General features: G+C 36.2%; 1 protein-coding gene across 4 annotated transcripts in view; it reads right to left on the bottom strand.

Annotated features, from left to right (window-relative positions):
* The window catches only part of PHKB (phosphorylase kinase regulatory subunit beta), a 232519-nt gene that overhangs the window by 17708 nt on the left and 188194 nt on the right, over positions 1-26617 (bottom strand). For 3 of the 4 annotated variants that reach the window (XM_069549785.1, XM_069549787.1, XM_069549788.1), the window contains 6 exons: positions 22105-22166; positions 21857-22019; positions 20653-20734; positions 18600-18657; positions 16358-16448; positions 13326-13528 (listed from right to left, as the gene is read on the bottom strand). In XM_069549785.1, coding sequence (XP_069405886.1) covers positions 13326-13528; positions 16358-16448; positions 18600-18657; positions 20653-20734; positions 21857-22019; positions 22105-22166 — 659 coding nt within the window. Of the gene's footprint in view, positions 1-13325; positions 13529-16357; positions 16449-17378; positions 17470-18599; positions 18658-20652; positions 20735-21856; positions 22020-22104; positions 22167-26617 lie in introns of all 4 variants that reach the window. The other variant, XM_069549786.1, reaches the window with a different exon arrangement.

Here is a 26617-nt window from a genome sequence, read left to right as displayed (position 1 = left end):
AAAACAATAAAGACAGACCTGAATACCAATTCTGTCACTAACCAACTGAGCTCCATTTGCAAGTTATTTTTCAAATGGTAATACTACATTACTATTACTTGTTTAGCTCATTTTATGAAAGTATTTTGAAGAAAAAATAAGAACGTTATGTTAGAATTTGTTAAAAGGCTTTTGAAATTATAGAGGTCAATTTTTATGTTCAGATGTTATGTTCAGATTATGTTAGGAAACTCCTTTTACTTGACTCTCAGACTCAGGCTGGAAGAAGTGCCACATCAATTTAACTTTAGGAGGTATCTATCCTCTATTAAAATAAGTAATTAAAAATTTTTTAAAACACTTTTTAAGGTCTTCCCAAAACTTGAGTTATTAAAACTAAACAATATCTATCACATTTACCTTTTAAAATCTTCAATGCCATAAACAAAGATAGTTGGAGATCTAAACATTTTCCCAAGACTTCTATTTACAAAGTCCCAGCAGTTCTGTGAGCAAAATACAGAAAACATAGTACTCAGCAGCCACCAAAGAAAGGTGACTGTTTTTCATTCATTTGAGCACAAATTAATCTTATTTGTCAGACTGTTAAAAAAAATGCATTATTCACTAAAAAACATTGGTCAAATTAATCTGTTTAGCTTGGAATTGTTCAAAAGACTAAAACAGAGTTCATATCAAAACAGCTTTAGATATGAACCATCAGAGTGGTTCATAAAAAACCAAGAGAGTAAAATCAAAGACATTTTAATCCATTTTTAGAATTACTAATACAAAAGGGCATTAACTCCTTTGCATTGTAAATCTGGTTTCTTACCCACATTGCTGCTGACAAAGTCACCAAACCTGATTCGACAATTCCAGTGTAAAAGCAGTTAATGCAAAATGGGGAAAGCAAGCAAGCAAGCAACTGTGAAAGGTCAAAAGAATGAAGGTTATCCTTGGACAAGATCCTTATAAATTCAGTCTGTCTAAAGAACCAGGGACACGCTCTACTTGCCAATAAGCAAATGAGAAAGAGGCAGATACACATGACTGACCAGATCAACCTTCAAATGTATCATGGTCTGACTTGACGATAAATTCCTCCACACTACTAGAAAAATGTGAAGAGGCAGACTAGCATTCCTATATAGTCCTGGGAATTAGCTTGTCCTTCTAAACACTCTGTGGGATGTGAGGTTGGTTAGCATATGGTGTATGTACTGGCATTTTTCTTTCCAACCCGCCCCAATTAAGGAGTGAAACAGAAAATAAAGTTCATGGAAATCTGACATCATTGGCTGACATTTTCTGGAAAAAAAAAAAGCAATAAACAATAGCACTGATCCATAGCAAGAAACAACACTTAAAGTAATTATTTTGAGTTTATTTCAAGATACTGAGAAGTATTTGCCAAGTTTACTGCTAAACAAGTGAATGAATAACTGCGCAAGCATTTTACTAAGCTATATGATAGGAAACGAGAAAGTTGCAAGAAGGGATATTTTGTTTGATTCCTATTAATACAGAGAGGGTGATAATTCGATGAGGCAAAATGAGCTTCCTGTCTGGTAACTGGAGAACAGTCACTCACCCACCCTACCTGTGATCTAATCACAACAAAATAGAGGTAGAACTCGATCATTTCACTTTCTTACCTCGTATCAAATGTCAAAAGCAAAGTCCTGTGAATGAGTATCAAACTATGCTAATGAACTCAGAGCTGCATCTATCTCCTTTTCCCTAGCTCCACAGGCCTGGTACCTATGACACCAATGGACTTCTCTAAGCATTGGATGGGTGAGCCACAGATGCACCTGTGGGCAATAGAAGACATGCAATGATCATAGTTGCTTACAGAGGATGACCTGGCAGTATGAAAAGCAGTGATGAAAAAGATTTGATAACATATATCTTCAGGAGTTATCTCCTGAATGACAGACCTAGAGCAAAAAACAGTTGATTGGAGGTCTTTATGCTAATGAGCCTGTCAGGAACTCGATCTATTTCAACCCAAAAGCTGGAGCGCAAATCAATACCAAGACAGCAAATCAAATCATTATCAGACTAGAATACCAATCCTGTGAGCAGGTTAATTTTGTTCACTGGAGTGCCTGATAACAGTAATGTCAAAGAAATTACACTGGCAGGATTAACCTTGGGAAAAAGAGAAAAAAACCATGGTGGTATTGGTTTAAAGCAATTGAAGCAGTGGGTGATGTAAATAAATAAAATTTTAAAACCAAAAAACCTGAGAGAGGGAGAGGGGTTAAAACACAGATATAAGCATACATAGTGCAGGAGAATTATGGGTAACATTATCACGACCAAGACAAATATTCTTTTTTTTTTAATTTATTTTAATTGGAAGCTAATTACTTTACAATACTGTGGTGGTTTTTGCCATACATTCACATGAATCAGCTATGGGTGTACAGGTGTTCCCCCTCCTGATCCTTCCTACCACCTCCCTCCCCATCCCATCCCTCAGGGTCATCCCAGTGTACCAGCGCTGAGCACCCTGTCTCATGCATCGAACCTGGACTGGCAATCTATTTCACATATGATAATATACATGTTTCAATGCTATTCTCTCAAATCATCCCACCTTCACCTTCTCCCCAGAGTCCAAAAGTCTGTTCTTTACATCTGTGTCTCTGTTGCTGTCTCACATATAGGGTTATCATTACCACTCTTTCTAAATTCCATAAATATGCATTAATATACTGTATTGGTGTTTTTCTTTTTGACTTACTTTGCTCTGTATAATAGGCTCCAGTTTCATCCACCTCATTAGAACTGATTCAAATGCATTCTTTTTAACAGCTGAGTAGTATTCCATTGTGTATATGTACCACATCTTTCTTATCCATTCATCTGCAGATGGACATCTAGGTTGCTTCCATGTCCTGGCTATTGTAAACAGTGTTGCGATGAACATTGGGGTACACGTGTCTCTTTCAATTCTGGTTTCCTTGGTGTGTATGGCCAGCAGTGGGATTGCTGGGACATATGGCAATTCTATTTCCAGTTTTTTAAGGAATTGCCACACAGTTCTCCATAGTAGCTGTACTAGTTTGCATTCCCACAACAGTGTAAGAGGGTTCCTTTTTCTCTGCACCCTCTCCAGCATTGTTTGTAGACTTTTTGATAGCAGCCATTTTGACTGGCGTGAGATGGTACCTCATTGTGGTTTTGATTTGCATTTCTCTGATAATGAGTGATGTTGAGCATCTTTTCATGTGTTTGTTAGCCATCTGTATGTCTTCTTGGAGAAATGTCTGTTTAGTTCTTTGGCCCATTTTTTGATCGGGTCATTTATTTTTCTGGAATTGAGCTGCCAGAGTTGCTTGTATATTTTTGAGATTAATTCTTTGTCAGTTGCTTCATTTGCTATTATTTTCTCCTATTCTGAAGGCTGTCTTTTCACCTTGCTTATAGTTTCCTTTGTTGTGCAAAAGCTTTTAAATTTAATTAGGTCCCATTTGTTTATTTTTGCTTTTATTTCCATTACTCTGGGAGGTGAGTCATAGAGGATCCTGCTATGATTTACATCAGAGAATGTTGTGCCTATGTTTTCTTCTAGGAGTTTTAAAGTTTCTGGTCTTACATTTAGATCTTTAATCAATTTTGAGTTTATTTTTGTGTATGGTGTTAGAAACTATTCTAGTTTCATTCTTTTACAAGTGATTGACCAGTTTTCCCAGCACCACTTATTAAATAGATTATCTTTTCTCCATTGTATGTTCTTGTCTCCTTTGTCAAAGATAAGGTGTTCATAGGTGCATGGATTTATCTCTGGGCTTTCTATTTTGTTCCATTGATCTATGTTTCTGTCTTTGTGCCAGTACCATACTGTCTTGATAACTGTTGTTTTGTAGTATAGCCTGAAGTCAGGCAGGTTGATTCCTCCAGTCCCATTCTTCTCTCTCAAGATTGCTTTTGCTATTCGAGGGTTTTTGTATTTCCATACAAATTGTGAAATTATTTGTTCTAGTTCTCTGAAAAATACTGTTGGTAGTTTGATAGGAATTGCATTGAATCTATAGATTGCTTTGGGTAGTATATTCATTTTCACTATATTGATTCTTCCAATCCATGAACATGGTATATTTCTCCATCTATTTCTGTCATATTTGATTTCTTTCATCAGTGTTTTATAGTTTTCTATATATAGGTCCTTTGTTTCTTTAGGTAGATTTATTCCTAAATATATTCTTTTCGTTTTATTCTTCGTTCTATTTCGTTTCGTTCTATTCTTTCGTTTTATTCTTTTCGTTGCAATGGTGAATGGAATTGTTTTCTTAATTTATTTTCTCATTGTTAGTGTATAGGAATGCAAGGGATTTCTGTGTGTTAATTTTATATCCTGCAACTTTACTATATTCATTGATTAGCTCTAGTAGTTTTCTGGTGGAGTCTTTAGGGTTTTCTATGTAGAGGATCATGTCATCTGCAAACAGTGAGAGTTTCTTTTCCAATCTGGATTCCTTTTCTTTTTCTGCTCTGATTGCTGTGGCTAAAACTTCCAAAACTATGTTGAATAGTAGTGGTGAGAGTGGGTATCCTTGTCTTGTTCCTGACTTTAGGGGAAATGGTTTCAATTTTTCACCATTGAGGATAATGTTTTCTGTGGGTTTATCATATATGGCTTTTATTACGTTGAGGCATGTTCCTTCTATTCCTGCTTTCTGGAGGGTTTTTATCATAAATGGATGTTGAATTTTGTCAAAGGCTTTCTCTGCATCTATTGAGATAATCATATGGTTTTTATCTTTCAATTTGTTAATGTGGTGTATCACACTGATTTGCGAATATTGAAGAATCCTTGCATCCCTGGGATAAAGCTCACTTGGTTATGATGTATGATCTTTTTAATATGTTGTTGGATTCTGTTTGCTAGAATTTTGTTAAGGACTTTTGCATCTATGTTCATCAGTGACACTGGCCTGTAGTTTTCTTTTTTTGTGGCGTCTTTGTCAGGTTTGGGTATTAGGGTGATTGTGGCCTCATAGAATGAGATTGGAAGTTTACCTTCCTCTGCAATTTTCTGGAAGAGTTTGAGTAGGATAGGTGTTAGCTCTTCTCTAAATTTTTGGTAGAATTCTGTTGTAAAGCCATTTGTTCCTGGGCTTTTGTTTGCTGGAAGATTTCTGATTGACAAATATTCTTATTTTTTATGCCCATTCAGCCTAGTGAATATTGACATTTCAGGAAGAACATGTGTTAAAGCTGACTGAAGCTATCAATCTCTTTAATCATCAGTTCAGTCACTCAGTTGTGTCCTACTTTTTGTGACCCCATGGACTGCAGCACTTCCCTGTCCATCACCAATTCCCAGAGCTTTAATCATACTCAACATTTAAATGATAGAAACAACAGTAAAAAGTCACATTTAAATGAGTCTGAAATGCTTTAATTAATTTATAAGGAAGTGAAAAAAAAAGAATGTTTTGCATAAATCCCTTCTCTTTCTTTTAAAATCATGCTACAAATGGGTGACTTAAAATAAGAGTAACAAATCCAACAATTGATAAAAAATTTGACACTCAAAGACTCTATAAATGAATAATTTTCCATCAATTTTAAGCAAGTTAAAACATTTCAGGAATTAATTCAAGGTAAATTTTTAAAAGACACATAAACAGAGTATGTGCTTGCTGCGACAAGTATATTAACATGCCCAGAAGCCATTCACTTAAGGAGCTGAGGTCTGAGTGAAATTTATTAAGAATAAAGAGCAATAAAAATATACTAAAAAGATACAAAAATATCTTTTTTTCTTTTCAGAGAGGCACTATCACAAGCTCCACAGACAGGATAACTGCAATTCTCTGAGGTTGTTAAAGATATCCCTTGAGTAGAGACAGGGTTCCAAAACCTTTCCATTAATATGGTGGAGGAGCAATGTGGGTAGGCACAGGAGGATCTGTGAGTGTCTACCATGTGTTTCATGAAGTCCTACCAGGTGATGGAGGGGCGATACCATCTCAGATGGCAGTCAAGAATCCAGAAGGAATTCTGCATCATGGTTTCTATATGAAATGCTTGGGGATCATTCCACTGGGCCTTGAATGAGAATGGAAAGGGATACTTCTAGGGTGGATGTTTCTTGTGGGAGCAGGTCTTTGAAAACCTCGAACTGGAAGATGAGTATGTGTGTGTTTGTTGGTGGGGGTGGGTGGGGCATGGGATCCTCCTCCTTGGGATCTGTGGCATGCAAAAAGAAATCCCCAAAGATACTTGTTCTCTAAATGCCACAAGACAGAGGATCTCAAATTACCAAATGTTAGACCACTACTGTCTAAGTTTTATCCTTTGCAAAAGACCTTCACATTCCTTGCCTAGAACCCCCATAATCTAATGAGGAAGCCAAAGCAGGGACAGCCTCCCTATTTTATAGACATGAAAGCTGGAAGAGGGATAGGGAAGCATGAACTCTGGAGTCATTCACCCTAGGTTCAAATTCTGGTTTTTGGTCTTACAACCAAGGGCAAGTTACTTAACTTTGCTGAATTTTTATAGCATCTTAATGTATCTCTGGCACTGCACAAGGGGATAACTTAGAATCAGTTTCAAATCATCCCCATTTTCTTGGTCTCATGAATAAAGGAGGCAAGATCTTATTTTTTATGGTTGTTAACTTGGAACTGTTTGGCCTCCTTAGTGTCCCTTGTACTGTACAATGCTGAACAGTACTGATCCTAGGCTGACTAATGACAAAAACCATCAGGAGCTACTACATGAATACTTGAATATAAAACAGGTCATAGTTGAAATCAAGTAGAAGGGACTATATGGTCAAGGTTTTAGGAAAAAAAACAACAACACAGTAAGGCCTATTTCCAAGAGAAGAGCAATAGTATATGCAAGTGAAAACATGCACAATACTTAAGAACGAAGAACAAGAACTTTGAAGTAAGGCAGTATGGGTATAAATCCCAGTTCTTTCACTTATTGATTTGTAAATAAATTACTCCTTATTAAAAAAAAAATTAGACTTATCCTGAACTGACAATGTCCCAGTGTTTACAGCTGACCCTATGAGTCTACCACATGGGGGAAAACACAGAGTATTTTGGGCAGGGACACTCTTAATACCTACAATGGATATATAATGCCACAACTGATTCCAGGATGAGTTTCAGGACAGTGAATAAAGCTGTCTGGCAAATTTCTTCATGAAGCTTTTTTCTATCATGAGATACTAAGTCACATGCTTTGTTCTGACATTTTTATTTTGGGAGAAAGTTTAAGGAAAAAAGAATATTTCTCACAGAAGACATTGAACATATAGAACAGAAGATACAAAAATAGGAAGAAAACTATTTTTAGAATAAACTAAACATACTTCATTTCCATGCAGAGAATGAAGCTTCAGGTCAGATTTGAATTCAGGAAAGAAAATTATGTTGGATTTTTGAGAGAACATAAATCAGCCTAAAATGCTGAATAGACAGTAAAGGGAAAACCACTAGAGGCTGAAAAATATAGCATTGTAAGATACTGGGGAACAGTTAACTTTCACTCTGAACCTTTGCTTAAGTCACAGCAAGGATGACTACTGCTTAAAGAGTCTCCTGAATAGAACATTTATTACAAAGAATGTGTTTTGGAAGAGTTGTAACCTATACTCCTAAGTCAGCCTTAGAGAAATGCCTTAACCTGTGATAACAGAGTACTTTTAATGATTGTATGGATATGAAGAATCACACATCATCTAGAGACAACTCACAAGAAGACCCATTTCTGCATCCCCCCATGTAGTCAAAACCTGAAGTGGAAAATTTTAGAGCTAACAGAGACTGAACAATCAAGATATAATTCACAGTTCTTATAACTGATTTGGAATACATCCTACTAATAATATTTTAAAGGAACTATTTTACGGGGTAAAAAGGCAGGCAAAATTCTATGCAGAATGAGTTCACTTCTCAATCAAAAGGAAAAGGAGATAAAGAATAGGAAGCTCATCTGAAATATACTCTAATTGAAATTAGGCAAATAGTTTGAAAACTAATAACCTCAACTAAAATAATTTAAATAAAACTGAACACAACTTACAAAGTAGAAATCTCTCATAGAGAGTAACCGACAATGATTTTATGTATATTTTTCCACACAGACACACACACACACACATATATATACACAATAATTTGATAAAAAATGGAAAAAATTAGCAACTTTTTTTCACTTAATTTATCTTCAGTTCAGTTCAGTTCAGTCGCTCAGTCCTGTCTGACTCTTTGCAACCCCATGAATCGTAGCACGCCAGGCCTCCCTGTCCATCCCCAACTCCCGGAGTTCACTCAACTTCACATCCATTGAGTTGGTGATGCCATTCAGCCATCTCATCCTCTGTTGTCCCCTTTTCCTCTTGCCCCCAATCCCTCCCAGCATCAGAGTCTTTTCCAATGAGTCAACTCTTCGCATGAGGTGGCCAAAGTACTGGAGTTTCAGCTTTAGCATCATTCCTTCCAAAGAACACCCAAGGCTGATCTCCTTTAGAATGGACTGGTTGGATCTCCTTGCAGTCCAAGGGACTCTCAGGAGTCTTCTCCGACACCACAGTTCCAAAGCATCAATTCTTCGGCATTTAGCCTTCTTCACAGTCCAACTCTCACATCCATACATGACCACTGGAAAAACCATAGCCTTGACTAGACGGACCTTTGTTGGCAAAGCAATGCCTCTGCTTTTCAATATGCTATCTAGGTTGGTCATCTTGGATAGTTATGAATGCCATTACTTCATGGCAAACAGAAGGGGAAAAAGTAGAGGCAGTGACAGATTTTTTTCTTGGGTTCCAAGATCACTGTGGATGATGACTACAGCCATGAAATCAGAAGATGCTTGCTTCTTGGAAGGAAAGCTATGACAAACCTAGACAGTGTGTTAAAATCAAAGACATCACTTTGCCAACAAAGGTCCATATAGTCCGAGCTACGGTTTATCCAGTAGTCATGTACAAATGTGAGAGCTGGACCATAAAGAAGGCTTAGAACTGAAGAATTGATGCTTTTGAATTGTGGATGCTGTGTTCTGGGGAGGGAGGTGGGAGGGGGGTTCATGTTTGGGAATGCATGTAAGAATTAAAGATTTTAAAATTTAAAAATAAAAAACTAAAAATTTTAAAAAAAAAAAAAAATAAAATAAAATGAATTGTGGATGCTGGAGAAGACTCTCGAGAGTCCCTTGGACGGCAAGGAGATCAAACAAGTCAATCCCAAAAGAAATCAACCATGAATATTCACTGGAAGGACTGATGCTGAAGCTTCAATACTTTGGCTACTAGATGTGAAGAGCCAACTCATTCGAAAAGACCCTGCTTTTGGGAAATACTGAAGGCAAAGGAAGAGGGTGGCAGAGGATAAGATGGTTACATGGCATCAATGACTCAATGAACATGAACTTGAGCAACTCTGGAAGATAGAGGACAGGGAAGCCTGGCATGCTGCAGTCCAGGCATGGGGTCACAAAGTGTCAGATACAACTTAGTGATTGAACAATAACAACAATTTATAAGTGCCAGTGTATTAACCTTATCTTTTTACTTGTAATGGTGGCAAAACATTTTATTATATGGCTAACAACTTATTTGAACTATTTCTTACTGATGGATATCTGTGTTATTCTCAGTGTTTGACTACTTCAAACAAGGCTGAAATGAAGACTGCTCTTAAGTATGTCTAAATTTCAAAAATGAGAATTATTGATCAAAGAGGCATGCAGATAATTCCCGAAAAGCAACTAGTTTTTAGTGAAATTTTTTGAAGGAAAAAAATGGGTGATCATTTTACATAAAGTGCTTCATACTCACATCCAAAATTAAAACTAAGAAATGAAAGGATATCAACTTAGCAATAAAGAAGAAAGAAAAAAAGTAAGAACAAAAAAGCATGGTAACTAGAAAACAAAATAAAATGGCAAGAATAATCAAAATAGAAATGAAATGGCAAAAATATGACATATATTTCTATTACAAGATAGTCTCAGATTAGACTAAAAGTAAATAGAGCATAGATGTTAAATATAAAAGACATACCTAATCAAAATGAAAAAAGAACACTGAAGGTAAACAAATGGAAAACTATACCAAGTTAATAACAATAAAAAACAGTAATATTAAAAATATGGTAGTAACATTAAACAAAAGGAATTCATTTGTTATATTTTATACATTGTAATGGGATCATGGTTATGCTTTTTAAAAGTCTCTATGTCTTAGAGATACATACTGAAGTATTTACAGATTAAATGATATGATGGAATCAGAGGAGACTGTGGATGAGATGAATAGTAGGGAGGTATGAGTGAAATAAAATTGGCTATATGATGATATTGTTGAAGCTCGGTAATAGTATGGGCTTTATTACACTATTTTCTATGCTTTTGTAGATGTTTGAAATTAAAAATAACTTTTAAAAAATAATTCAATTAGAAAATAAATGACACAAGCAAAATTGTATCATTAAAACTACAAGGTAACATGAACAAAAACAAAGCATTAAAATATAGAAAGCAAAACTGATAAAAATGCAAGGGGAAATTGACACATTCATAATCAGGAGAACATCTTATAATTTATTAGCAACTGAAGGTCAAGTAGGACAGAAATAATAAAGATATTGATTTAATCACAAAATTAGCACCCTGTATTCCCACTTATTCACACTCACATGTATTTGTGCCTGACAGAGACTCACTATTGTTCTTTTCAATGAGCCTATCAGAGGGCATGTATCTTTTTGAATTATACCTTTGTTTGGGTATATGCCCAGGGGTGGGATTGCTAGGTCATACGGTATTAATAATTCTATTTTCAGTTTTCACAGGAACCTCTATACTGCTTTCCATAGTGGCTGTACCAACTTACATTCCCACCAACAGTGTAGAAAGGTTCCTTTTCCCCACCCCTTCTCCACCATTTGTTATTTGTAAGACTTTTTAATGATGGCCATTCTGACCAATGTGAGGTGGTACCTCATTGTTGTTTTGATTTGCATTTCTCTAATAATTTGTGATGTTGAGCATCTTTTTATGTGCCTGCTGGTCATCTGTATGTCTTCTTTGGAGAAATGTCTATTATGGTCTTCTTATTTTTCAAATAGATTTTTTAATTTTATGAACTGTTTGTACATTTTGGAGATTAAGCCCTAATCTGTCACATCATTTGCAAATATTTTCTCCCATTATATAGGCTGTCTTTTTTTTTTTTAATGGCTTCTTCTGTTGTGCAAAGGAAGTTTGATTAGGACCCATTTATTTTTGTTTTTATTTCTACTGTCTTGGGAGATTGACTTTAGAAAACATTGGTACAATTTATGTCAGAGAATGTTTTTCCCTATGTTCTCTTCTAGGAGTTTTGTGGTGTCATGTCTTATGTTTAAGTCTTTAAGCCATTTTGAATTTACTTTTGTGCATGGTGTGAGGGTATGTTCTAACCTCACTGATTTACATGCAGGTGTCCAACTTTCCTAGCACCACTTGCTGAAGTGACTGTCTTTTCCCTATTTTATATTCTTGCCTCCTTTTTGAAGATGAGTTGACTGTAGGTGTATGGGTTTATTTCTGGGTTCTCTATTCCACTGATTGGCTTGCCTGTTTTTGTATTAATACGATATTGTTTTGATTGTTGTAGCTTTGTAGTATTGTTTGAAGTCTGAGAGAGGTATGTGTTTTTTTCCTCAGGATCGCTCTAGAAATTCTGCATTTTTTATAGTTCCATATAAATTTCTGTATCATTTGTTCTAGTTCTGTGAAAAATGTCATGGATAATTAGATAAGGAATAGCATTAAATCTGTAGATTGCTTTGGATCTGTAGATTGCTTTGGGCAATATTGCCATTTTAACAATATTAGTTCTTCTAATCCAAGAGCATGGGATATCCTTCCATTTCTTTGAGTCCTCTTTTATCACCTTTATTAATGTTTTGTCATTTCTCAGTGTATAAAACTTTTATCTCCTTGGTCAGGTTTATTCCTAGGTATTTTATTTATTTTTGGGGGAGGTGCAATTTTAAAAGGTTTTTTTTTTTTTACATTTCCTGATATTTTGTTGTTAGTATAAATGAATGCAATCAATTCCTGAATGTTAATCTTGTATCCTGCTACTTGGCTGAGTTCATTTATTAGACCTAGTAATTTCTGTAGAGTCCTTGTGTACGTGTGTTTGTCACTCAGTCATGTCTGACTCTTTGTGACCTCAAGGATTGTAGCTCACAGGCTCCTCTGTCCATGAAATTCCCCAGGCAAGAATACTGGAGTGGGTAGCCATTCCCTTCTCCAGGAGATTTTGTTGGCCCAGGGACTGAACCTGGGTTTTCCACATTGCAAGTGGATTCTTTACCATCTGAGCCACAAGGGAAGCCCTTTGAGTCCTTAGGGTTTTCTATATAAAGTAACATGTCTGCACAGAGTAACAATTTTACCTCTTTTCTTCCAATTTGGATACCTTTTATTTCTTTTCCTTATCTGATTGCTGTGGCTAGGATACATATTCTTTTCAAATATTTGAGGAACAAATTGGCCATATACTAGGTTACTCTATACGCTCACACTTGATTTTTTATAATTAGAATATATTTATGTGATATTTGTACAAAATATGTTTTAAAAAATGAAAAGAAGCACTTATATGCAGTTGTGGTAGGCCTTTTAAACATATTACCTTGTTTGATCTCACATAAAACAGTGAAAGTTGGAGGGAGGTTCAGCCAACTGACCCCAGACTACTGAGATGATGAGCACAGTTCAGCAGTTGCACTCAGTTCTCCTAGATGCCAGAGCCTGGTCACATACCTTACTGTGCTGCCTCACACAATGCTTGATGAAGCACATTCAAGATTACCAGAGCCTTACTTTCAATTTCTCCAAAGAGAACACTTATGATTTTAAGGACTAAAAATCAGATTTTGGTGGGAAACAGATACAGAAGAATATTCTTAAAAGGACCAAATTTTTACCTAAGTGTGTCTTTTTGACATCTAGCTTTACTAAAACATCATTTTACTCTTAAGGCTTATTCACTTTATAGGAATTTTTACAAGGATTGTACATAGTGGGGGGTTTTGTTTATTATTATTTTTTAACATGATACAACTGTTCAAACTTCCTTGTGTTTGATTTTATCAGAGAACAGAGTTACTTCACTATTTCTCATGTGGGAGTCAAATAAACAGGCCACTAGTATTTATTTCTTCATATCACCAGATGTTTTCTCTATGACTTAGGGGAAGAAACACTTTCCTAAATACCCACCAGATCTGAGGCAGCACTTCACTCAGAGAGACTGAGGACAACCTGAACAATTCTCTTTATGCAAATGCCAAGTATTTACTCACCCAATTCGTATTTTCAGCATGCCACTGAATAATTCTGGGTTATTGGAGATGATCCAGCCAATATGGATGACCAGTTCTTGCTGAATTACTGCCTCCCTCTCATCATGGGTATTACACTTGTAATAGATGATGTTCTTAATCACTCCCGGAGACAAAGGGTTAGAGATAACTTCTTCTTCATGCCCAAAGGCACCCAGAGTTACCTACAGATGGCAGAATTTTATTGTAAAAATTTCCTAGCTACTAATAGTTTGAAAAAAAAAAATCAAGGCTCAGGATGACTGGCAGGCTGAAATTACTCTATGCAAGCTAGGGAATTAGGTAGAATAACTGCTCCTGCTATTTATTAAAATAGCCTTCAAAGCATGACTCCCATTGGAGTTCATGATGGTTCAGTCTCGTCTAAAATACAAGGGCAGGTGAGGGTCCCAGCTAGGGGAATGAAGGTGAGTGGATAAAAGCAGGGAAAGAATATAAATAACTATTATGATAAAATTATTCTGAATGACTTCAGGACTGGAAACTCCTCAGAGAAAACAGTTTTACTTTAGTGCATAGTCTATACAATTTAGCATTTGAGAGTATGTTCTTCACTTCTTTTACAGTTTCTCATGTGGAAGTTGTTGCTCTTTAGCAATACTGTAACTTTTTCAAAGGTAGGTACAAGGACATAGTTGTAGTGAAGACGCACTTTTCCTGGCATACAGTCAGGTACCCAGTGAGTGCTGAAATACTTTTAGATGTATCTCTGGCCTGTGGAGGGGAATAAATAAGGCTGCCCACAAGCCAGAAAAATGAGAAAGCACAGAGGAAATGGCAAAGAAAATTCAAAGCCAAAAGTGCTGTTGAGGCTGGGCAAGAGGAATAAATACTCTGCTCCCCCTCTCTCCTCTTGTCTTAGTACTCTGTCACCCAAAAGAGTCTGCATGTAGAAGAGTCTGCATCCCCTCCTTCCTCATTTCCTCTCTCTTCCTTGTACAGGGCATAATTATAAGAGGCAGGAAAAAGAAGAGGATATCAAAGAGTCCTTGTGTCTTCTGACATGAGAGGAGAAAGCAGAATAGAGGTCTTCTGCCCAAATTTTGTGATGGACTAAAAACTGAGAATTGCTAGTTTATTGCAACACAAGTGGTACCAACCAGTTAGTCCAAGTGCGATTACTTTTATTAAAATGTCAGCTTGTAAAGAAAAAAAACAAACAGAAGGTAAGTACATCATTGCCTCTGGAAGCAATGATGACTAAACCACTATTTCATTCCAGGGAGCTTGAGGTGATCTGAAAGTGCAGAAGTAGAAGTATAGAAGCAGTATTACTTCAGTTCTCAGGGTGGCATTTCATAAATAAGCAAATGCAAACTTGGAATGCTCCATTTTCATTTCCCCTTTTAAACAGGTTAAGATGCAGTCAGTGAATAGACTCCATACACCTGAAACAGGGCTGTCAGCCTTCCAGGTACCCAACTCTGTAGCTGACTACTTCCCTGGGAGATGTGCAGGTCTGGTGGACAATAGTCCAGTCACAGCCTCAGGATAGGTTTCAAGGTGCTAGGATTTTGATCTGGGGAACAGAGTCTCAGGATCTTAGGCAGCAATCGCCCTCTAGATAGTGCACAGAATGGACATGACCAACTGTACCCTACCTAACCCCTCTCCAACTGCCAGATGCCAGTGACCTCAGAGCTCTCCAAAACCTTCTCATTCATTCATATGTCACAGAATTAACTATATTTTCAGATATACTACAGGGGCCTAAATCCAAGGAAAAATAGCTTCCCAAAGCCTGTTGAGTTTCTTTAAGAGGTGGCTCAGTCCAAGGCAAAAATATAGAACTCTGTGGCTGGATCTGAGAACTGCAATGAGAAAAGGCATCCAATAACTTACTACCTGTCCCTGGTCTATTTACCTGATAAAGAAGGATGAAAATTCTTTTAGTAATTTGGAAAACAGAAAAATAACATATATGAAGAGATTTAAATTTTTTCTCAGGAATTTTATTAGTACAATAATTTTTAGCTATTAAATATTACAGAATAGGATCACTTATTCTTTCAACATTTTAAAACTTTGATGTCAAGATGAAATAATTTCAATTTTAATGAACTAAGAGCCCCGAGATATGAACAATGGGTTGATTCCATCAAAGAGGGTTACAGTTTTTTGCATTATTAAAGCTTATTACATCCCTAGGTTAACTGTCAGGAAGACATGATAAAGCACACATATTCCCAAAGAAGAGATAGAAAGCACACAGCTTTTCATTCCAATCAAATGATGATTCAGCCAAGTAATTAGAGCTTACAGAAAAGCAGAAAATGAGCAGCCATATCCCACTCCACATACCCACATGCACAGGCTCAATTCAATCTACATTCACCAAGTGCCTCTACAAGGCCATGGTGAGCACAAAGGGACAGTGCTGGACAAGACATAGGCCCTGACTTCCAGGGCTTCATGGTCTACCCTGTGAGAGACACACATTCAAATGAACCGGGATCCAGGGCAGATTGTGAGAAGTGTAACAGGCCTATTTTGAGAACCCAGAGGAGAAAGGGACTGCTAATGGTTTTCTGTGAGGAAGAGCTGGCAAGAGTTGGCCCTGGTGGGAGGGGAGAACCTGGAAGGAGAGGGGCCCAGAGGGTTAAGAATCTGCGGAGCCAATGCATTTCTAATGGGGAGAAGAGTTCTGGTGAAGTAAAAGGACAATGTGCCCTTCACTACTCCCTATCGTTGCCCTACCTATCCTAAGCCTGTCTGCAATGCTTTAGTAGGTCTCATACCATTTTCTTTGTCAGTATTTTCACTGATCTCGAGTTAACACAGGAGCTTAAAATTAAATCTCTAAGGTGCAGCACAGATGTGCTTCTTTAAGACTAGATTTTGCTTGGGGAAGGAGCCTTCTGTAGAAATGCCTGAGCCATTGCAAATGTAGTTGTGAGAGGCCTGTGATGCTGAGGCTTGCCAGACTTAAAAGCCAGGGTCCTACCCAGAAATCTCTGTGACTGTGACCGAGAGTCTGAAAATCAGCTACTTACCTGTTTGCCCTGCACTAAAACATTAGTAATGGATGGGGCCAGGCTGTCCACTAGTTTACTTAAAAGACTTGCTGCATGGCGCACCACCGACCTGGGGGCAAAGAAGAGAGCACGCCAGAGGTTGACAAATCTAAATGAATGAATGAATGGGCCCCTGAATGGGGGGAATTAAAAATATCTGTACAATTAGGTCCTCACTTAATAATATGGATGAAACACTGACCCCAAGACACTGGACCTAATAGCTGAACTCTTCCAGACTGTAGGACTATCCAGAATTAGGGAGGGATAGCTTCACCCTCACCTCTGCCACCAGCATTATTCCTGCCATTAGCAACTTAAAAAGAAAGAAAAGGAAGCCTAACTGTCCCTTTGTCAGGGAGCGGTGTAGGAGGAGGAATTGATTATTCTGATTTTGTATTAAAAAATTTATTATTAAGACTGTCATGGGTACATGACACTATTCCTATAACCGCTGTAAATCAAGTTTCCTTTGGTGCCTAGTAACCAAATCCCTGGATTAGGGAATTCACTTAGTACTCAATTTTAGGAAGTGATACAATGAGATACCAGCGTTATCTTTTTTCCTTGCCAGAATGTTGAAGGAAGTAATTCACACTACTATTTTAACATTTCTAAAAAGTCTTAGACTGTACGGAGAATGGATTTTTAAGCACAGCACATGCAATACATAAAACATTTTCCCCCCATCAAAAGTAAAAATCCATGTGGAACTTTCAGATGGAGAAAATAAAATAAAAATGTAGGTTTAAAGGTGTTTCCTTGTATTTCAGGATATCCATGGAAGTTGACCTATAAAAAACACGTTGCTTAATCTCAACATAGATGAACTAGTAGAAAATTCAGTCATATCTGATAAAGTTAGTGAAACAAACACTTCCTACTTTTAGAGAAGCTTTCACCCACACACTATAAGACCAAAAGACATATTTAACCCTGAGAACGCAAATAAGCCCACACGTTTCAAGCAGCTGGAGTTTTGACAATCTGTGCATGTTACCTGTTTCCCATGTACCAGAAAAGTAGTAATGTGTGGGGCTATAGAGGAAGAAAATTTCTGCGTAAATGCAGCCCCGTAGCGTACCGCCAACCTGGGTGTGTCAGTGGAAAGCCATAAAAGGGAAAATACAGTAAATAAAACTTCCAGGAGTTTGTTCTTTTAAACATAACAGTCAGGACTCTAAATGTTTGCTAATGATTTATCTAAAATACAAGTATTAAACATAAAGTAAAAGTAGGTTTGCTTAACCGAAGATTATAGACCAGATTTGAAATTTACTGACTAAAAAGCAACATCTATTTGTTTGCATGCCCTACTGTGCTGAGAATTTACAGCGAAAATCTGAGACTTAACCATAGGGTTATTACATAATTTCTTCTTGAGTGGAATAGTATATTTACTATAAATTAGAGTTGAAATACTGCTAAGAGATGTTTTGTCTAATCCTTTTATTTTAGAGATTAGAAAACAGGTTCATTGAAGTTAAGGGAGTTTCTTATGACATGACACTTTCTTGAGATTTCTTTTTTCAAAATTAGATAATAATGGGTTATTAAAAATATATATGTATATTTATATACTATTAATTTCCAAAATGTTAGATTCTGCTAGTAAAACTGTTAGAATTGCTTCAAAGATGCAGAGGGCATGCGTTTAGGCATACCTACCCCACTGTGAATGTAAACAATCTTACCTCAACTTACCTAAGTTTTCCTCAGTCTCTGGGAAGAGACTACCTCTGCAGGACATATCAGTTACTTTTTATGCAGTAACTACAATCATTAGGATTCATTAAACTTAAGCCACGAGAGAACTATCTTATAAGTATAGTATACTTTGCTTGTGTTAAACGAAACACTGGTCTCTTCATGACCCTCTATAACAACAAGTTTTCAAAATACAAATTAGAACCTAAAGCACCTTGCTGGGACAGAGGAGGTGCAGGATAGGAAAAAGTCATTAGAACATTATGCCAGTGCATCCTCTCCAGGTTCTATTCCTACAGATGTCTTTACTCCCAGACATGCTTTTAATATCTTGGGAGAGTCAAGATAAAATGCAATGTAGGCAGATCCTTAGAATCTCACAGTACTGCAACCTTGGAACTTACAAGGAAATATTAGAATGACTAGCCACTTTTAACACTGGTCCATTATCTTTAGGATACTGAATATGATAACACAATTAAAAAAACATAATGACAAGGACGCTAATACGAACCAAAGTTTTTTGCTGCCAGCTCTTCTATAGACTCTCTCAATGTGATCAGAAACAGTACCTAGACATTGGATAATAGAGTCTTTGTTGAAAAAAGCTTTAGTTAAATGCATAACATTTATTCTCCTTAAAAAACCTGACATAATTAAATATGTACCCCAAATATATAGTGTGAATGTCCCCAGCCCTTGTTACAATGTAGTTTGAGTATATGATTTTGATAAATATTTTATTTCTTGAAATTCATTGTTTTCTTAATATATAATCAATATATTTAACAAATAAAAATGTTATTTTAATTTACTACAAAAAATAAAAAAAACAGAATATGGCAAACTGAACAAAATACTGTAGACTCTGAATATATGTAACTCTTCATTTGTTTGTTCAAAAAAATGTTGTGATGATTCTGTATATGATCAGAAACCAAACAAGGGTAAAGAACAGAATCTTTATCTTTTTACCCTGAACTTATTTTTATAGCTTTATAGCAAGTTGGATAAAATTATATTCAGATTCTGCAGATGCTTGTGATTTTTAATATATAAAGTTTCACAGATTTAAAACATGTAAAGTCTTTTAAATATCTAAGTAACAGATGAATATTATTACCAAGCTTAAAAAATGGTTTGAAAAATAATTCTCTTGACATTTTCATTATAAACTATTTTATATAAACTGTTTTATTTTAAAGTACCACTAAAATACACGTGTACATGCTAAGTTTACCCTTCAGTCATGTCCGACTCTTTGCAACCCTATAGGCTGTAGCCCATTAGGCTCCTCTGTCCATGGGATTCTCCAGGCAAGAATACAGGAGTAGGTTGCCATGCCCTCCTCTAGGGGATCTTCCCGACCCAAGAATCGAACTGGAATCTCTTATGTCTCCTGCATCGGCAAGCGGGTTCTTTTACCACGACTGTCACCTGGGAAGCCTACTACTAAAATAACCATTCTGAATTCTAAGTTCCTAATGAAATGTCTGCTTTTTAATGATCCCTTTGTTTTAAAGTATAAATTCTGATAAATGTCCTCAATATAACTGGGATCCTTTTTACACTTTGAGTTTCAAGATTAATTAGGAACAGAAAAGATTCTATTTGAAATTTGCTTAGAGTTCTTCTGTCTTCATTAAATTAAAGAACTAAAATTGTATAATACTCAAGAAAGTTGTCTCTTAGCTACAATAATGTAAAAACTAAGTAAACCTTAGTTTCTTTATCTGAATTGTTTATCTGAATAAACAATTATGTTTAGTTCACTACCAGAACTATAAATCTTATTAATTACATTGCTGTATAGAATATCAACTCAATTTCTAATTCTAACCAAATCAATATGCCTCACTGGACAGAGGACTTTCAGATGAGCCAAAAATTTTGGGTAGTTAGATATTAAATACTTGAAATGTATCCTACATTATTCTGTATTATAAAATGCCAGAAGTAGACCATGATGTAGATAGAATTCAAAGATTCCTTAGAGTAGTGACTCAACATATGATTGTAGATTTCAGGGGTAACTGGGTTTCAGCCTTAATGCACAGTGGACACAAACACAATTAAAAATGACTTATTTTCGTAAACAGTCTTGACAGTGCAATTCTATTAAATGCCATGTTCCATTCCAAATGGCTGCTGCAGACCATGAAGGAGCTAATTCTTATGGCTATAATGATTCAGCATTGCTCTTAAAAACATACAGAAAATAAAAGTGGAAATATAAACTGTCAATAAACAACTATGGAGTCATCAGAGGCTAACAGTCACAGGCAGAATCCAGGCTCCAACACCACTGAGATAATCAGACAAACAAGCATTACTGCATGAAAGCAATTCAGGAGTTCATACATCAAACTGTCTATTCCATTCTAGGGGTATGAATGAACATTTTCCTTTTAAAAAACTTTTAACTTTTAAAAATTAAAAAAGAAAGGTTTACTAGGAAGAAAATAACTTGTAACAGTTTAGTGCATGTTCATTATGCATTTTTGATATATGTTCAAAAATAGGGAAGTCTTTTTATTTAAAATGTTCTCTTAGTTAGATACTCTTACCTTCCTTTGTGATGAAGTTGGGGCCTTCTCTTTTGAGCAGTATACCCAGTAGGATGGCTTGGCTAGCCAGACAACTACAGTCCTGAAAATATAAATCACTGTGAGTAACTGGAATGAAATGGGTACAAAAATTACCACAGGGAGTAACTAATCATGAAACCTCATGATGCAAAGAGGAAATATTCTGCTATGCAACTGAGAAAAGATAAAATGTCACTGATATATTACCAGGCATAAGATGACATTATACAACTATTTTTAGCTATCTTGGAAACAGTGGATAGACAAGCAGGCTTCCTGGGGTAGTAGAATTTAATAATCAAATTTTCCAGGAAGTAAGTAATGAATAGAAAATATGTTATCTATAAGCTAATACAGGTGACACTGATGCTGTCACCCTCTGAAAGATTTGGCCAAGTCACTTATCTGCTCCTTTCTTGACTTTACTTGTTCATAAATGGGAGACCATGTTGTTACCGACTCATTGTGGAGAGGAAGATGAAAGAAGAGGACATGTGTAGGCTGCTTATCATATGTTTTGTTTTATGCCTATTATATCATATTCATGCTTATATAGATTTATAGGTAGTAACGATCAATCACAAGAACTGAATTGATATCTGGCAGGCTATATATTTGGTCTATTCAAATTTGGATGGTCCAATAAAATGTCAATGTATTCATAGCTCTACCATTAAATTTATATTTCTTTTGATAGGTACTATACTCTACATCCTCACCTGTCCTCCTCTAAAATGCAAATAACCTCAGGGATGGGATAATACTAGGTTGCTAACCTAATATTCATATGGATGTAGTTACAGGATTGCTTTCTTCAGTGACTGGAGAGACTCAAAGCAAGCATGACCTAAACGCTGAGATAGGAGAGAAGGCCCAGATTGGGAAAAGAAGAGAAAGGGCACTGAAAGAGAAGTCTGAGATCCCCAAAGCAACTATGCTTCCTTAATGGGCTATTTAATACTTTCATACACAAGACAACCCATTTTAAGCATCTTAAAGACATTCACGCTAATATTAGACCATGAGAACTACTTCTCATTACTGCCTCAGTTATAGACAGGCCATCTACTTCCAGGCTAGTTGCTACCTTCTCTGGGAGGACAAAAAGAAATATGGTTTGCCCCTGGCAGTTCCTGCTCTGTCAGCCTCACTCAGGGTCATGTGGGAATTGCATCTTCCTCACATTCAGTTTTTGAAGAATTTCATGGGTGGGTTTGTTTCTCCATTCAATCATGGTAACATCTGGCTTCTGTTCCTGTTCAGGGGCATTGGAGGTGCTGCTTTGTCGTTTGACTTTTGAATGTTTGGGAACTTCTAATTCCTCAAAACTCTTAAATTCTGGAAGCCTAGAATTTAAAAGAAAAAGTTTCATATTTCCTGCATTCCTAATGAAATCTCAAGAAACACAATAAATAACCTAAAGGAACTTACTCTTCTATTTCACTGATTCGTAAGAAGTCAAGTTGTTCAACCACAGCTCCAGATATTAGTGTCTGAAATGCGATTGAAAAAAGATTCACAACTCTTAAATTTATCAAGCAACAACATTATGATTTATGCACATACTATTCTGTAAGTATACAATACTTAAAAAAAGTTTACTTAAAAAATAAACAGGATTGTTAAGTAATTTCTTAAAATGAACATTCTAAAATCAGATAGATTTTCACATACAACAAACCCCCCTGAAATAGAACATAAATATCAAGCTACAAGTTAATGAGTTATAATAAATAGCAGAATCAGATGAACTGTTTTTTCTTTCTATCCTCTTATTTATAAGTTCAACTAAAAACTCAGAACTTTAATTAAAGTGATAAAAGACAAAAATTTGATGCTTAAAAAAGCCATGAAATACTAAAACTATATTCAGAAAATATAATGTGAAATTACTCTTTGGATTTGGCTACCATAATATATTTCAAGGCTATTCTATGATAAGATACTGCCAAATCTCCATTTTTCAGGATCATGAAGTTATTGATTATCTAGGCCAGTGCTTCTCTATATTCTGGCAAGCAATATTTGGTCATTTTATATCCCATTGTGTGTGTGTTAGTTGCTCAGTCATGTCCGACTCTTTCTGTCAATGGTATTCTCCAGGCAAGAATACTGGAGTGGGTTGCCATGCCCTCCTCCAGGGTATCTTCCTGACCCAGGGATTGAACCCAGGTCTGCCTGCATTGTCGACAGATTCTTTACCGTTTGAGCTACCAGAGAACCCCTTGAGCAAACTAAATGAGGCCAAACTTGAACATAGTAGTTGCTTATCAGTGGTTCATGTATAAATGAATGATAACCCACAATGATTTCTAGCACTAAGTGTCACTTCTGATGAATTGTCAAGTGAGAAATATACTGACAAGGAAACAAGCCATAAATTGTTACTTTAAAAATAAGGCAATTCTTTAATCGAAACTGTGTTACATATATTACTTTCTCTATTTTCTCCTGTTCCTTTCAAATGTGAAGCAACAGGATTTAGGGAATGTTACTCTTGTTGGCTAACCTCCAGAGTTGTGCTGCCTTCTCTTCCACTGAAAATTCATAAAGTAGGTGATCAACAAATATCCACTACAAATGGCAGAATGAACATGTTACCAATCATACTAAAGCCTCCTTGCAGAGTCTGAATGAGAAAGGCCAAATATGCAACTAATTTGCACATTTTTATGTGGCCCAGCCACAGTAAGGGTCTGAGAGGAAAGTCTGTGCCTGGGCAGAGGGCAGTACAAAGCAAAACTAAAGTCTACAGAGCGGTATTTCCTAAGATGCAGACTTACCCCTTGAACATCTTGCTCTATAGTTAACTAATTTGTTAGACAAATATTTACTGAACACATATATGCCAAGCACTAGGCTAGGTATTAAGGATATAGCATGGACAAAATACACATAATACACATTAATTCAATTCATAAAGTAAATGCTACTCTGAATTAACAGATAAGTTGTAGATTTCATTAATAGTCTATAGAGTTTTTGATTTTAAAAATTTAGTTGGTTGGACAGGCTCCTAAATTATTTTTTTAAAAACTGAATTACAGTTGTAAAATATTATATGTTAGAGGTATACAATGCAGTGATTCATAATTTTTAAAGGTTATACTCCAAGTGTAGGTATTATAAAATCTTGGCTAGTTTTATAAAAAAGCTATTGCAATTATTTTGCTAGGGATTAATACTTTAGTTCTGATGGTAATTAAATAACTTACTATTGACAAATATATATGTCAAATGCAATACAATATTCAAAAATGATATTCAATTATATCCCCCAAGACCCTCTCCAACTGAACATACCACCAAAGACTGTACTCCATCCCATTATTCTGAATCCTTATCTGGCCTTATCTTTGGTTTTGCTCTCCTACTAAAATAAGTCTCATGAGATCAGGAACTCTGTATATTTTTTTTCAGCATTATATCTCCATTGCCTAGAGAGGTCACTCAGTAAGTATTTGTCAAATCAAGGAACCAATATTTACATATTTCTTACAGAGAGAACAGTAGTGAGCAGAATACTCTGGGAATGCAGAGATGAGTAAAGTCTGGACTAATAAAGAGTTTGCAATCCACACAGGGAAGCAGGTACAAGAAATTAGTTCTACCTAAAATAAGAGCTATAGCAGAGCTCAAGGAAAATGCCACAGAAACACACTGGAAGGAGAAATTAATTCCAGACTTGGAGACTTCACTAAAGAGATGAGATTGATCTAAGTTATAAAATTAAAGTATGACTTACAAGGAAAAAAAGAAAAAAAGCAGTTCTAGAATAGAGTAATAGCATGAACAGGGAAAAAAATAAATCACATTAAAGATTTGGAAAGTACTCAGTACTCTTGGAGTGGAAATCAGGACTGAGAATTAGCTGCATGAAGACATGTCCTGAGTGATGAAGCTAGGAAGTGATGCTGAGGCCCAGTGATGAGAGAGACTATAGATCATGGGCTGAAGACATCTGAAAGAGCCTTAAATAAAGGCCCAGAGAAGTATACAGGTGTCATTTCCATTTCTTACACTAAAGAGAAGATAAAGGCTAGTTTGAGGGTGTGAAGGGTTGTTTAATGGGTATAGTGTTTCGGTTTTACAAGACAAAAAGAGACATTTTCTCTGGTTAAGACTGTACTCAAGGGTTTAGTGCACAGCAGAGAGCAGAAGATATAACGATTAAATAATAATTTAAGTGAAAGACTCATAAATGAATTGATTAAAAATTGGAAAGCTGTCATTTATGTCCAAGATGTAGATACGAACAAAGGCTTCACTGGTTAGTGATGAGAAGCTGTTATCCATTGCTCCAACTTTCAAAGTGCAGTGTTGCACAAACTCATGGTCTAGCATCTATGCTGTTAGGATTAAGCCACTTGTGTTGCCTATGTGAAAATAATCTGTACTGTTGTAAATATCCTATACAATCTAATAATGTACCATTTCGCTGTCTTCTGAATCTGCATTGGTAGAAAGCAACAACTGAGAGATGTTTCTGATACTGTACAGAACAGTGCAACACCCCTGGCTCCTTAACCCAACCCTGCTCTCAGGACATGGAAGCAAAATGTACATCCTTTAAGCAGAAGGCTAGATGTTTATTTTCTGGGAACCTGAAAAACCCAGAAGAAAAAAACACCCAGATATTGGCACCTGGGTTTTCCCCAGCAAAAATGGTCCTTGCCACTAGCCCACCTTATGAGTAAATTCACCATGACAATGATCCTTGTTCCCAAACACACAGCTTCCAATAAATTTTTTATTCTTTCACTCTTAAAAATAAAGGGATAGCTGACAAATGACTCCAACATGAAAGACTGAGCCCCCTGAAAACAGAGAAAAGAAACCTGAAAGAGATAATGTACAAAGGAAAGATTTCCAAAGCTATCCTGTTAATATTCTCAGAAGGATAAGACAAAATATAATATTCAGAAAAAAAGGACAAGATACTATAAAAGAGAAAATTAAAAACAAGATAGCTAAAATATAAAAATCAGCAGAGGAGCTACATGCTAAACATCAAGGAAATTGCCCCAGAAAGCATTATACACAAAAAGACAAAACAAAAAATAATGGGAAAAGATAAAAACTTAGATAAAAGTCAATTGAGTATACAAAACACAAGCAATGGTGAATGAGAATGTAAACATGCCATTTACCAGGTTACTTACATAGGTCCCTCTTTATAAATTTTCCTCTTTCTTACTCAATACTGTGCACCTACCGCATAAAAGACTATGAATGATCACTTTTTAATGGAAATAAGACATTTAAGCCCATAATGGACTACAATTTGGATAGTTTATGTTAATGGTCATAAAAGGATATTAAAAAAGAAAAGTATCCTCTCTGGACTGAGTGATTCTGCAGAACTTGCCTTTAATGCTCAGTAAGACTTCAAAGCCCAGTGATGTTGAAAGAAAGGAGGCTACTCCAGGCAGAGGAAATGGAGTGAGCAGAAAGGGGCAGAACCTCAAAAAGCTGAGAACACAGTAATTAAGCTGTATTGGCTGAAGCAGAAAGAATGTTTAGCAGGAGATAATTGTAGGCAGAGAGGCTGCTGTGGCTCATAGGAACCACAAAGGGATTCTGTTATTTAGGAGCTGTGAACATAAAGCTGTAAAATCTGAATGGAACAAGCATTATCTCCAGGTTGGTGTCACTGTGGGGTAGGGAAAAGAGCACTGGCCCATGGAGTCAAAGAACCTGAGATTATACAGGTCACTTCACCACTCTGGCCTCCAGCTTCCTCAGATGCAAAAGTGAGGTAAGAGATGACCTTTTAAAGTCTAAAATTCTGACGGGAAACCAGTGCAATTGCTCAAGCATCAGATTGGAAGGATCAGATAAACAGGGTGGTGACAACGGGAATAGGAAGGTAGACAGAGAATAAAACATTCAGACAAAAGCCTTACAAAGAATATAATTAAGAAACATAGTTGATTCTAAGGAT

This window comes from Ovis canadensis, chromosome 14 (genome assembly GCF_042477335.2).
Source record: "Ovis canadensis isolate MfBH-ARS-UI-01 breed Bighorn chromosome 14, ARS-UI_OviCan_v2, whole genome shotgun sequence".
In the NCBI taxonomy this organism is placed as follows: domain Eukaryota; kingdom Metazoa; phylum Chordata; class Mammalia; order Artiodactyla; family Bovidae; genus Ovis; species Ovis canadensis.
This window is presented reverse-complemented; position numbering and strand designations above follow the sequence as displayed.